This window comes from Dermacentor andersoni, chromosome 2 (genome assembly GCF_023375885.2).
Source record: "Dermacentor andersoni chromosome 2, qqDerAnde1_hic_scaffold, whole genome shotgun sequence".
Classification (NCBI taxonomy): Eukaryota; Metazoa; Arthropoda; class Arachnida; order Ixodida; family Ixodidae; genus Dermacentor; species Dermacentor andersoni.
This window is the reverse complement of record NC_092815.1, coordinates 179,397,358-179,411,911: the sequence shown is the minus strand read 5'-3', so window position 1 is coordinate 179,411,911 and position 14,554 is coordinate 179,397,358. Positions and strand designations below refer to the sequence as shown.

The window sequence follows — 14,554 nt, the reverse complement described above, 5'->3', positions numbered from 1 at the left end:
CTTCACTATCACAAGTGATTTCTACTCCACTGTTCACTTGGCTTCAAATAAAGGCTTTATATTTATATTTATATTTATATTTAAAATACACGGGGGAAACACCGTTAATCTGAAATAATGTAAGAACAACCTTTTATTGCCAGGTATTTGTACATGAGTTACGTACGTTTCAGTGGTATATTACACACAGTGGCTCAAGTAACCTGCTTGGTGATATGTCTCTAAGCCAATCCCAAATCACTGCATTATTACATGGCCGCTTCCACTGACTGCTGCTTACCAGACGTTCCTTTCACCAGGCGTCTTCGACTGAGGTGACGGAAAGGAGGAACTCGGAATACACCGCAGTAGAGACGTCGGACTCACTGGGCATCGAATTCCGGGACCTAGAGCAAACGTTGGCATCCATGCAACCTTACGGCGTGACTGACTTTATTCCGGTAATGTACTGTCACGTTCACGCATATGTGCTAAGGAGCCGTTTCAAACTTAGCGCTGGCCTCACATTCAACTCATACTTCGTTCATGTCTGAACAGCTTCTGCTAACGAATACCGCATTTCAGTGAGGTCCACTCAACAAGCTGCGAGGAAAAGGGTGCCCCGAAGCCTTATTTAGTTATTAGCATACTGTAGGCGCAACGCTCCAGGCAGGAAACCCACAGACCGGATACCAGTTCGTTTTGTGGGTGGGGAAAAACTGCGCAGCTTACTACCAGAACGTGTGACTGGAGTTTTACAGACAGGCCGTACGCGTTTTGCGGCGTAGGTTCCCTGTTTCACCAGAGTAAATGTCTCACGTTTCTCAAGACTACCTCACTCACAACCGCTGCATTCATCGTCCCACAGTCGGTATTAGTCAAACGCACTACACGTTCCATAGAAACGCAAATGATCAGCACTGCGCAGGCATCATTTGTTGTTTCACTCATAACGACGCTCACCGTTTCCGCGGCAACGTTTACGGTTACACGAAATGACGCCTACCAAAATGCACGCGTGCTTACACACGCCACAAGTACACATGCAAGTTGAGAAGGAAAGTTTCCATATTCAAGGTGTCTCTTGTAAAATAAAGGATAGCACTGAAGTAGCGTTTATCTCGAAGTCTTATCGCGCAAAACACATCATCGTTCTCCACTTTTTATTGAGTGGTGCAGGCACTACAGGACAAGTCGATGACGCCTAAAAATTTACCCTGGCTAAACAACCAAGCCCAGTGCGGCAAACAGTCGCAGCTGTTGTAGTTCTCAAATGATCTAGACATTCATTTAATTATATACGAATACTGGATTGCTCACCACGCCACCACACCAATTAGAAGTGTCTCTACGCCAGATAATCGTCTTATCTCTCAGCATTAATGAAACTTCCCTTGAGGCAGTCAAGATTTACATGATATTCAGATGTGCTCGTCTTAAGTGAAGTCTTAAAATAATCGGCGTGATTCCCTATATAATGCCACATTCCTATATAATACACAGTCATCTTCGCTGCAACTTCTTTATCGCGACCTCTTTCAACTCTACATGGTGAATAAGATCTAAGTAAAGGATTTCGTTATAGCATAGTAAACTTGGGCACATTTCCGATAATCTGGACTATTTATTTATTTATTTATTTATTTATTTATTTATTTATTTATTTATTTATTTATTATGCTTGACATCTGAAAGCAGCGCAAGGAAAATGGAAGGCTCTCGATTATATATACCACCTCAGGTTTCTTTTGGTTTTTTTAATATCCCCGTTAACTTATTTGCACATCAGGCTCCCCTTCAAATTTTGCTGTCGCGGTCAGGAATCAAACCGTCAGCCTCACGCCCGGCAGCAAAATGCCATAAACCTAATATGGCGGCAGTTTCTTTGCTTTTTACTTGTTTCATTTTTGATGAGAGGCGTATTCTTTACAAAGAATAAACAGCTTGAACTTTCAGCATCATTTCGTTATTAGGATTCTATACGTATATGCTACATCTTGAGCTGTAACCTACACGTGAGCAGCAACTACATCCACAGCGAATATTATATTGCTGCAGTGTTCTTTCGATTGGCAAATGGGTAGTATATTTAGGTTCGGCTGGCTGAAGGGGCACTTTTGAGCGGTCCGAAAATTACTAGGTTTCAGTATAGCCAACATGCAGTAGTACAAGATGTAACTCTACCTGCACTGGGGACTGGTCTCGAACCAAAACCAAACAACACAAGTTACATTTCTGCCTTCATTACATAATGTTTATTAAACGCTTCTCTTACCAGGCGTCCTCAGCCGAGATGACAGGACAGACGCCTTCGCATTACAGCGTAGCAGAGGCATCGCATTCGGCAAGCACTGAAGCGAGCCCCGAGGAAACGACAGCGTCCGTCGAAACGTATAACGCAACTGACCTTATCCCGGTAAGAACCTACTTTTGCGGCACCGCAAAACTCGCCTGGGGCACCGCACGATACAACTTTGTTTATTATACCAACCAGCGAAAATGTCCTCGTTATCCTGCACGCGTTGTGTTTGTTGGCGCGCTGTAATCACGTTTCATCGACATCTGCATTCTTATCCCACTCCATGTGAAGGTAAGGAAAAATCCTGCCAATCCCCTTACACTTATAGCCTGAACTCGGCTGGAATCAATTGCTACTGCAGATTACCAGTGCACTAAATGAATAATGTCGCAGGCGTCGCAGAAATTTCGTTGTGATCGCCGCCACAGGGACGCCTTTTACTCACTCGCTTCCCTAGTGCCGGTCCAGTCACTATCTCCGATGAGTCGCGTCTCTCAGAGAAGCTCCTACCACGCTGCAACGGTCCCTGGCGCGATATATATATATTTATTTATTTATTTATTTATTTATTTATTTATTTATTTATTTATTTCAAGATTACTGCCAGCCTCTGGTTAGAGGCCTTAAGCAGGAGTGGTTACATACATGACGAACAAGACTGAGTACAAGGTGTGAAGCGTGAGCAAAATGACATAGCACTGACTTTGAAAATATAAGGAGCGTGTTATTTGCGAAAACGTAGCAATTAGCGCTAACAATGTGAAATAATTCCAGAAGAAAATGCAAACTGCGCTTAGCGCCAAGTTGACAAACACTTAAGAGACAGAAAAACTAAACTAGAATAATATATGCATACCACGCGTGGCAAACGATTACAGAACATACATCCTGTCAGACAAATATAATGTGGTAGTGTGTAAAAATGTGTAGCAGTGGCAGAAGCATCAGAAAACATGTGCGTCCAATTATGTGGAAGGACAAGCCGAAAAGAAAAGAAAAAAAGGGAAAGGAGGGCAGGGATGTACCCCGGTCATTTACACAATTTCTTTGAGCAGGTTTAAGAATGATTCGATGGTGTCGCAGGCAACCACCGCAGCAGGAAGTACATTCCATTCCCTAATGGTTCGGGGAAAATATGAATTTCTAAAGGCTTCTGTTTTGCAGTAGTAATCTTTAAGCTGCTTAGCGCGGCTAGACCGAGTTGATCAACGAGTTAGAGGCTTGGTATACGTGTCCTTGTCGATGCCCAATTTTCCATGATAGAGCAGATACATGTACTTTAATCGTTCTTTAAATCGCCGTTTTTGCAGGGTAACCAGTTCTGCTGTTTCGAGCATAGCACTTGGTGATGCATACCGGCTGAAGGAATTGAATACAAATCTTATCGCCTTTCTCTGAATTTTTTCCACCTTTTTTTATGTTAATATCGCTATGTGGATCCCAGACGACGGACCCATACTCAAGAATCGGGCGGACGAAAGTTTTCTAAGCTAGTAGCTTTATCTCATGGGGTGAATTTCTTAGGCAACGCCTCAAGTAACCAAGCTTCTGCATGGCTTTCTTTTCTATGTATGACACGTGCTCATTTCACTTTAAATCCGAGCTGATAACTACACCCAAATATTTATAGCTTGTCACGCGGTCTAAAATTTGCCCATCGATCGAATACTGGTTGTTTAAAGAGTGTCGTTTCCGCGTCATGGTCATCGCTACAGTTTTTTTCGCATTGATTTTCATTTGCCATGTGCTGCACCATGATTGCACTGTAGACAGCGAGGTATTTAACAGCGATTGGTCAGCGGGACTACGGATTTCTTTATATAAAACGCAATCGTCAGCAAACAATTTTATTTTAACTGGCAATTCCTGTGCAATATCATTGATGAAAATTGAGAAAAATAAGGGCCCAAGCACTGATCCCTGTGGGATTCCGGATAGTACAGGTCTTGAACGTGAATGTGTTCCGTCTATGTTTACAGTTTGTCGTCTCGAAGTAAGGTATGCTTGAATCCAAGAAAGAAGGGACTCATTTTTAAGTATAGGTTTCAATTTTATCATGAGTTTGGTATGTGATACCCGGTCAACCGCTTTCTCGAAATCTAGAAAAATAATATCAATTTGCCCTTGCTCATCCAGAATAGCTGCGAAATCATGAATGGTTTCTAAAAGCTGAGTAGTAGTTGAAAGCCCTTTACGAAATCCATGCTGCCTGGGGTCAAGAAAACCATGAAGCTCAAGATAAGCTGTTAGATGTTTAAAGATAATGTGTTCAAGAAGTTTCGAACATGTGCAGAGTATAGAAATGGGTCGATAGGAAGAAAGCAGCGATGAGTCTCCTCCTTTTGGCACTGGAACAATCTTTCCAAACTTCCAGTCATGAGGCAACTCGGATAGTTGCAATGACTTATTAAAAATCACACATAAGAATTTAGAGCACCACTCGGCATACCGGAATAGGAATGTGTTGGGTATCGCATCGACGCCAGAAGATTTTTTTGTATCAATGTTAAGTAGAAGCTTTAGAACACCTTCTTCCGTTATTATAATATTACTAATAGGTGGAACGCTTTCAACTGTAAATACGGAACACTATCAACTGTAAATACGGAACAGAAAAAGTTGAGCGATTCTGCAACTTGTAATTTCTCCGATACTGTTTCACCATTAATGCAGAGGGTGGGTACGGTTTTTGATTTTGAAGAAAAATGCCGCCAGAACTTTGCAGGGGCGAAAGGAGAAATTGTTTCATAGTGACATTGTGGTAGTAGTCTTTTGCTTTTTTAATGCTTTGGCTTAAATGAGTGCGCAGCGCTGAAAGTTTGCGCATGTGACTTTCAGAGGGGTGCTTCCGCAGTTGTTTTCTTGTCTTCTTCGCCTTTAGTTCCAAGCGTACAATTTCTTTTGTTATCCATGGGCGGGTTTTGCGGACAGTGATTACTTTAGTCGGTACAAAGTTATTCGCGCATTGCAACACAAGATTTTTAATGTATTGCCAAAGATTCTCTACTGAGCATAAAGCAGACTGGGAGAGGGAAACAAAGTTGGAAAAAGATAAGTCCAGAGCATGTAATATGCGTACATCATCTGCTCGTGAGAAAACAAGCACTGAGCGCTTTTCATGCTGAACCCCAGCGACATGGCCCAAACACATCGTAAGACATACCATTCTGTGATCTGATATGCCGTTGACGACGCTAAGTCCCGTAACCTGAGGAAGCATACTTCTGCTAACTAAAAAAAGATCCAAGATAGATTCTGAGTCGTTATGTATGCGTGTAGGCTGCTTTACTAATTGCGTTAGGTCATGATACATTAAAAGATCAACAAATGGTTCAGCGATTTTCGCACCTGGCTGGGGAAAATCACCGTCCCATACCACTGATGGAAAATTAAAATCACCGCCCAGTAGTATATTGCAGGCTGAATCTCTGCATGAGCAGAGAAATTCATTAAGTTGGTCGCTGAAACTGCTGTCTGTGTTAGGAGGGCGGTAAAATCCCCCGATAATGAAAGTTTTGTTAACATTATGCACTTTTGCGAGGACACATTCAACTCCAGAAATGTCTGCCAACCTTTCTATGTGCAAAGATTCCTGGAAAATGATGGCGACCCCGCCCCCTCTCGAAATTCTATCTTTACGGAAGATTTTATAGCCGTTAGGTGCTATTTCTTTGTCACTGACATCAGGTTGCAGCCATGATTCTGTAATAATTACAATATGCGGCCTGGAGACACAATCTCTCCAATGCTGTTCACTGCGTGCTTGGAAGAAGTATTCAAGCTAATTAACTGGGAAGGTTTGGGAGTAATGATCGACGGCAAATACCTCAGCAACCTTCGGTTTGCCGATGATACTGTTCTATTCAGCAATACTGCGGACGAGTTACAACAAATGAGTGAGGACCTTAACAGGGAGAGTGTAAGAGTGGGGCTGAAGATTAATATGCAGAAGACAAAGATAATGATAAATAACCGGGCAAGGGAACAAGAGTTCAAGATCGCAAGTCAGCCTCTAGAGTCTGTGAAAGAGTACGTTTACCTAGGTCAATTAATCACAGGGAACCCTGATCATGAGAAGAAAATTCACAGAAGAATAAAAATGAGTTGGATCGCATACGGCAGACATCGTGAGCTCCTGACTGGAAGCTTACCGTTATTATTGAAAAGGAAAGTATTGAATCTGTGCATTTTACCGGTGCTGATATATGGCGCAGAGACTTAGACACTGACAACGAAACTTGAGAACAAGTTAAGGATCGCGCGGAGAGCGATTGAACGAAGAATGTTAGGCGTAACTTTAAGAGACAGAAAGAGAGCGGTTTGGATCAGAGAGCAAACGGGTATAGACAATATTCTAATAGACATTAAGAGAAAGAATTGGCGCTGGGCAGGTCATATAATGCGCAGATTATATAACCGTTCGACAAATGTGGTGACAGACAGTGGCGTAGCCAGAAGTTTCGTTCGGAGGGGGCTCACGTTGCAGCTTGGCCTCCTCCTTAAGAGGAAGCTTTAGCTCGGGTGCTCCTCTCTAAATACGTGTAGAAGGTGAATTCGTTTTTCTCGGCAACCACTGCACCAAATTTGACGAGGTTTGTTGCATTTAAAAGAAAAAAAATATAAATTCTACTGTCTTCTGGTTTCGAATTTTTCAATTAGGTTGTCAATTCTTTATTGCAAATTGGCAAAAATCGCAAATGTTTAGAAAACAAAACTATCACGTTAAAAACTATGTAACTCACCAATGAAAATTAATATCACATTTCTGTGAACCGCCATGTAATAGTACATCTACAGCGGACAAAATTGATTTGTCACAAATGAATCACAAAAAATTTAATATAATCGAAATACGGCTTTTGCAGAACCTTTGTACACCATGTAACCAATTCATGTAAGATACAAATTGACATACCAAATTTGTCCGCTTTGACGCTTATAATAGATGCCGTTTGAAGAACCACAATATCTGTTCTTGATGTAGAGCTATTAGTTTGTGAACGTCGTGCTTCTATTTTTTTCGCACTTTCGAAATTTTCAAAATATTTTAAACAGAATTCAGGCCCTAAATCAATATTCCGCTTCCAACTGATACTAGAATTTAACTTTCTTTCTCAAATGCAACAAATTTCATTAAAAGCGACCGAGAGGTTATCTCAGAAAAGCGTTTCTGCGTTTTACATGTATTTCAATAGGGCGCGTCGGAGTTGGGCCCGAGCTAAACCTTCCTGCTAAACAATTTGTCGAATACTCAAATACATGAATAATAACTGCATTGCCATTGCCAAAGATGCTGCAAACGAATTCTTGAACGCTACGCACCGTCAAAACAAGTAATATATGTATTTTTTCATAAAAAGATATACTCGTATGTGCCAAACATTTTGCCCAAGATAACTGAAGTCAATGCTTCCATGTTTTTGTCTATGTAATAAGTAAAGAAACTATCACACGATCTTTAGAACTATATCAGTTCGAAACCAGCAAAGCAGTTCATGCCGCTAATATGAGAAATGTGGCCATGAAATGAACAAGTTGAGGACAAATATGTTAATGAAACTTTGTCATTCAAGAACCTTCTTTACATTTTTGTAAACATGCAACGGCCAGGGAAACATCTCTATAACGCTGTCATTTATTCCAATGTATTACGCAGGAGCAGCTGTCACCGGTCGTGTACCGTGAGTAATTGCACCGAAATTATTGTCCTAACAGAAAGCACGTATATAAAGCCGTTCTGCAACATATACGAGGGTGAGTCAAATGAAAGTGAACCAATGCGAATATATGAAAAACGGGGTACTTTATTTAAAAGTAGTCTCCATGAGAATTTAGACATTTGTCCCATTCACTAACGAGTTGGTGTGATTCCTGTCTGATAATACTCCTTGGGTTGTTGCTTCAAAAAATCTGCAACTGACTCTTTCACGTCATCGTCCGACATGAATCTGTATCCCTTGAGCTGTCTTTCATTTGTCCCAAAATGTGGAAGTCGCAAGGCGACAGGTCTCAGCTGTATGGGGGATGTTGCAGCGTTTCCCACTTGAACTTTGCAGTTTTGTATTAACCACATCAGCGACGTGTGGATGGGCATAGTCGTGAAACAATTAAAAATTAATTATGGGGTTTTACGTGCCAAAACCACTTTCTGATTATGAAGCACGCCGTAGTGGAGGACTCCGGAAATTTCGACCCCATGGGGTTCTTTAACGTGCACCTAAATCTAAGTACACGGGTGTTTTCGCCTTTCGCCCCCATCGAAATGTGGCCGCCCTGGCCGGGATTCGATTCCGCGACCTCGTGCTCAACAGCCCATTCGGCCCCATTCGTCACTTTTCCACGTCGTTTGTTCTTGAATGCGACACGCAGACGATCCAGCGGTTCACAATATCGGAAACGATTGAAAGTCTCTCCGGCTTTAGCAAATTCTATCAGTAATGGCCCCTGACGATCGAAAAAAAGACAGTCAACAACTTTCCGACGGAAATGACGGTCTTGCTTCCTTTGGGCGTCGTGAATTCAAATATTTCCACTATAAGCTTTGCCATCGTGTTTCAGGCTCGTAGTAGTGGCACCATGGTTCATCCCCGATCGCAATTGCAGACAAGAAGTCGTCACCCACAATGTGATGCCGTATCAGATGAGTCAAGGCAGCGCAGGACCTTCTCCAGGTGGTTGTTCAAAATCTTGGGCATCCATTGCGCACACAAGAGCCGATAACCGAGATGTTCACGAATTGTGGTGTGAACAGAAGCGTGGCTGATGTTCGCATGCTCTGTCAGTTCATCGATGCTTATCCCTGGTTCTTGTCTAATCAGCTCATCAACCTTTGAAATTGTGTTGGGGGTGATTGTACGGTGACATTGGCCCGGTCTTGGATCGTCTTTGCAGCTTTCACGCCCTTCTTTGAACTGTTTGCTCCAACGCTTCACAGTGGCCAATGAAATGCAATGTTCAACGTATACGGCAGCCCTACGGCAACTCATTTCTTTTAAGGAGACAGCTTCAGCTGTCAAAAACCTCACAACACCACGCTGCTCAACTTCTACAGCGTCCGTTACGTCACACAACCATGTTCAACCCAGTTTATGAGAGCATTAAAGAACATTTATCCTCACACCTGCATGTCACTTTTGTAAATGGGAGATGCTTGTGTGCTACGGGCATGCCTCGCAGATAATAAACCGAACCATTATTGCGCGGGGTGGGTTGGCTCACTTTCATTTGACTCGCCCTCGTACATTAGAAATGCGGATTCAATGAAATATACAAATGCGAAGATGCAGCTTGATAAAGGGCAAAAGATTGTCACTGCAAACAAAGCTCACTGCACGTATACACAAAACCTCGCAACAAGATGTTTAAACATACGTATAAGTCTCCAATAAATCTACGTATCTAAGCAAAAAGCCACTGTTATAATGTGTCAAACAAGGCAAATAAATATGTTGCGCAATCACAGACTCACAGATCAAAGAATCCTAAGGCCCGGCCACCCTCCTTCCACTTCCCCCGATGTATAGCGCGCGACGCAAGGCGGCGTGCTTGCTCCCCGCTTTACTCCTTTGAGCACACGAGACTGAGCCAACATCGTCGGCTCACCCATTCCAACGCTTCCCGCCCCCTACGCTTTCCCTCACACATACACCATGTGGCGCGATGTCACGATGTTATCACCCATGGACTTTATCCGAAACATGAGGGCGACGGCGACGGCAGGAATGCACCTGGATTTTCCATATAATTGCTATCGCAATAATATAATAAGAGTATCCGGCAACTGAAGCGTCCCGTGGCCCATTACTTTCCGCAAAAGAAGTATCAAAGTCGAACTTTCACCATGCGACAATTTGCTGCGCCGCAAAAATGTGTTTTTTTCTTCCTTCTGAGGGGAGTGGCCACCGAAATGAACAAGCGCATAGTATGTTGGCCACAATCGAATGCCTACTTTGTACACCTAATGCGGCTACCTTAGGAATATCGAAGAAAATCAGAGACACTTGATCCACCGAGAGCCCGTACGCATACTTCTCGGTATCCTACACCGGCGAGACAAGACTTTACGGAGAGGTTGCGCTCAAGCTAATGCGGTGCAATCCGTCGAGTCCTCACAGTGGTGGCGGCGAGCGACCATTGTTTCTTTTTCTAGACTGCTAGCCAAAAAGCGTCCAAAACTCTGGAAGGCGAAAATCCACTCGGCCAGAGAAAACCGAACGCTCCTCGAAGTGCACCGCGCGGTGGTCGGGGCAACACCGGAAAAACGCATACGCTCTGGCTGGCTTTGGCAGCCCGCGGGTAGGGTAGCGAGAACAAAAAAAAAAATAGCAAAAGAAATTGAAGAGGCTCAATTTGTCCTCGCAAATAAACGTCAAAGTAGAAAAAATAAATAAGAACGTAGTTACCTTGGCTGGCTTAAGTGTCTTCACATGGATGCTTTGGGCAGGTGAAAAAAATAAGATTTTTTATTACGTGACACGAAGGCACAAATGAACCACCACAACGTTTCGTATCATCGGACCTCGCTGCGTGCTTTGTCAACTTGTCTGATAGTGGGCTGATTTGGCTTGTCTCGTTGCATGTTCCGATGTAAGATTTTGGAAAAGTCAATGAACCTTTTGTGTCAAATGTTTATAACAACATTAAACTCACAAAGTTCCACAATTGAAAATCTAAAGCCCAACTTTGGAAAAATGTCAACGCACCTTTCACATCAAAAGTTTATGAGAACTTTATACCCATGAAGTTTCACAATTGACATCCATGCGCTCCGTAGATTCCGCGGCCTCCGCGATATGCCACGACGAGCCCGCTCGCCATCAAAACGCTTTGAAACTTTGTGCTCGGATGGAAATCCTTGCGCTATGTGACTCCAGGTGCATGGGCGTTGCCGCGAAATCCAGCCCGAGTTCGCAATGTTTGCGGTCAAATGTCTTTTCGAGCGTAAAAAAGACATTCTAGACAAAAGCCAGAAAGATTTCCGGCGCCGGGGGTTGCTTTGGTCGGCGGTGCATGGACAGCACGAAAACATTTCGGGTGGGGGGGGGGGGCGCTGAATCCCCATAAGCCCCCCCCCCCCCCCCCTGGCTACGCCCCTGGTGGTAGTAGTCGATAGTTCGAGTGAATACTGTATTGTCAGGAGCACTAGGGTTAAGAATTAGCCAGGTCACAGATAACGAAATGACGTTCCGAGATCCGCACGGATCCCCTAGGATCCCTTGTTGACAACAGAAAGCCGGCCACGCAGAATGCATTTAAGGTCCTTCGGAGTAAATGTAGCTTAGAGTGCCAGGTTTGTCCATTATGTTTCATGTGGTTTGAAAGGCTAAAGGACCTAACGAGGCTCAGTATTGAATAATCTTTAACCATTCAAAACACAGAAAACACAATGAAAAGATTGCCCGGCACCCTCAATCGTGTGTACTCTCGAACTTTGCGTTGTGGGCTTAACGCTGCCAATAACCTTTCGAGCTGCCGGCTTTGCATTGTTGAACAAAGGAAACCGATCTCGAAAGGTTGTTTTGGTTATGGTCCGTTACCTACTTCGTTCTTGTCATTTGGCAATCATTACAACATGTCTCGACGTGAATGAACTCGCATACTTCGGCACGCTCAAAATATGTCGTACATAGGTTTGTTGCGTATGCCACTCAGCGCATATAGCTCCATGCTCAAGTCACAAACGTAGAACGTGGCACTGCAGTTGTTCAGCCTCATAGGTGGTAGTACGTAGATCATAGGCAGTTGCATACGTTTTTCAATGGTTTATGACGTATTTCTTGATAAAAAGAGGTTTAGGCTCGTCTGTCAAATGTATTGTTTGTCAAATGACAGACAATTGTTATTTTTTGTAATGTATAACCTCAAGAAGTAGGAATTAGAAGTTAATTAGGCGCGTTTATTGCCACGCAACAAGCCTGTGGTCAGTAACAAATCTAAACACGGCTAATATCCCAAACATCAAGATCGTTCTGTGTCATGTGAACGAAGTTTTGACGTCATCCATGTATTTCCTATGATTCCCATGCTAGCCAAACAGCCCTACCCGCCGAAAATGCGAATACTAGAGCCACTTCCTTGTTAGCATTCTGAGTAACTAACTAAGTAGACTAAGTAGAACTTTTCTGCAACAATCGAGGCGTTCCACAGGTCTTAATTTTAACTAATGTGCGGCTGCCGTTCCAGGTCGTGTCTTTTGTGGGGAGCTTGACATATCAAGTTGCTGTGGACGAGCTGCACGCGTAACGGCATTTTTTTTTATTGGCAATTAGGTTTGTGCGGCCAGCATGTCGTGTTGCACCTGAACGCACTGCAAGCACCGTTCTAGAAATTTGTTCACCGGTTTCAAGTGCTGTATTTTTGTTGCCAACGGCAGGCGCCTGCTTATTTTCACGTTTGTCCGTTGCGCAGGCAAAAACCCGTCACGTGATCACAAAGTTCTAAAATACCCACAGATGATACCAAGATAACCACTATACTTGAGGACCCCATGTGCCAGCTGCGAATAAACAATGCCAGCGCGCGGTGCTTATATTGCTTGTATTTATAGCGAATAATTTCACTGCAGTGTAGAACTGCCGCAGAACAATGAACGCTAGCGTAACAAAATTGCTTGCACCTATGCGCTACACGTTACGTCGCAGGCTCATTTTCACGTTGTGTAATATGCCTGTGCTTACTGTTATTTTGAGATTGCATCAGCAAAATATCTGTGCAGCGCGCACACTATCCGAATTTCATGAATTCGTTTTCTCTTTTCTTCTTTTTTTTATTTCATTCAACGTTTAAACACTACGGTATGGACGGAAAAGCACGGAGAAACGAAGCGCAGTAAGTAAAGCCTTAGAGCCGCTAAAACTCTTATTCACTTTAGCTAGTTCGCCTCTCACTTGCTCTGAAGGTAACACTGTTGTGGCTCATTGGCTGCGGTATTTACCGGTTACGAGGTCACGCGTTCGATTTCGACTCTTGGCGGACGCATGGGCGCGAAATGCTGCAACACTCATGCGCCGACCGTTTGGGGGTGCACGTGAAAGGGACAGTTTAGAAACATATTATTTAAGCTCTATTGATAAACTACCATTTTACAAAGCCAAAAAGAAAAGATCATATCTTGCCATGATAACAGACTTGTCACGGCGTAAAAAAAGAACGAAAGACGAGTGTTGACCCCACCTTTAAATACACACACCACTTCACCGTGGCGCCATTGATCTTCGTAGCGTTGGCTCCGGTCTGGCTACGCCTCTATCGGTGAAGGAGGAGGTCATCGAAAATGACAATAGCTAAAGACGGAACTTAGCAAGTATTGAGAAATCGTACGGCGCCTTCAACAACCAGAATACGTGGAAATACTTTGAAAATCGTGACGTCACAACAATGCCCGAGCACATTGATTTCGGCGCGAGATATAAAGAAAGAACAATATTCACCTTCAGCTTTCTTTTCCCTAATAACCAGCCCTCCACTGCCAAATTAACGAAAATTTAGTTTTCAAAGAATACTTTTCTCAGCCTAAACTAACTTAGCGTTTCCCTTTAGTGCCCCTTAAAACAACTCCTTCTGTCTAAGATTTATCAGAAATCCTCTGATGCGGAGTCCCCGATAAACCATGTTTTGCTTCAGGACGTTCAACTTCACTAATTAATAACCTAGGCTATTCTAGCTAGTTGCTGGAGCTATGTAGTTTTTTGGTTTGGGACAAGAGTTGGTGCTTTTTTGCCTTTCCATCTGTATCATTACTTCCTTGCCCACTTTAAAGAAGGACTTCGTGTTAATTTTGGCGTTACAGCGGTTCATCAAAAGTAGGCCCGAATCCGGGTTCACGGGCATTCAAGGTCTCTTCCACGTACCACCGCTCATGAGACCGTAACCGCAACGGTTAGAAACGGAAATTGCGACCATTATGGAGCGCGGTTGAGCAGTAAGATGTCCTAGCCGCTGAGTAACACTGCGGGTATACCTTCAGATTCCAGAATACAGCTTGAATTTAGAGCCACGTGTTCGGCTATCGATCAAAGTAAACGTTCATATGAAGCGATCGGACTGCGTTTCATTATGCAAGCAGCTGCGCAGCCGCTGCGATGATCAAATGATCACCCGGACGTCGAAAATTAAGCGCGACAAAAAAAAAAAAAAAGATAGATCACGCAGGAAGCGAAGACTAAGACAAGCGCTTTCCTGCCTGTGAGCATTGTCTTTTTCTTGCGCATGTTTCCCTCATGAGAAGCGCAAGACCAATTAGCCGGACAATTGTTTGTCCTAGATCGAACGATCGTT

At 43.4% G+C, this 14,554-nt stretch overlaps 1 protein-coding gene across 1 annotated transcript in view; it reads left to right on the top strand.

The window, feature by feature from the left end:
- Positions 1 to 13,113, top strand: part of LOC129387488 (uncharacterized) — a 76,340-nt gene extending 63,227 nt beyond the window's left edge. The window contains exons 13-15 of the mRNA XM_072286191.1: positions 300 to 440; positions 2,258 to 2,395; positions 13,087 to 13,113. Of these exons, the coding sequence (XP_072142292.1) occupies positions 300 to 440; positions 2,258 to 2,395; positions 13,087 to 13,113 (306 nt within the window). The remainder of the gene's footprint in view (positions 1 to 299; positions 441 to 2,257; positions 2,396 to 13,086) is intronic.
- The last annotated feature ends 1,441 nt before the right edge of the window (positions 13,114 to 14,554 follow it).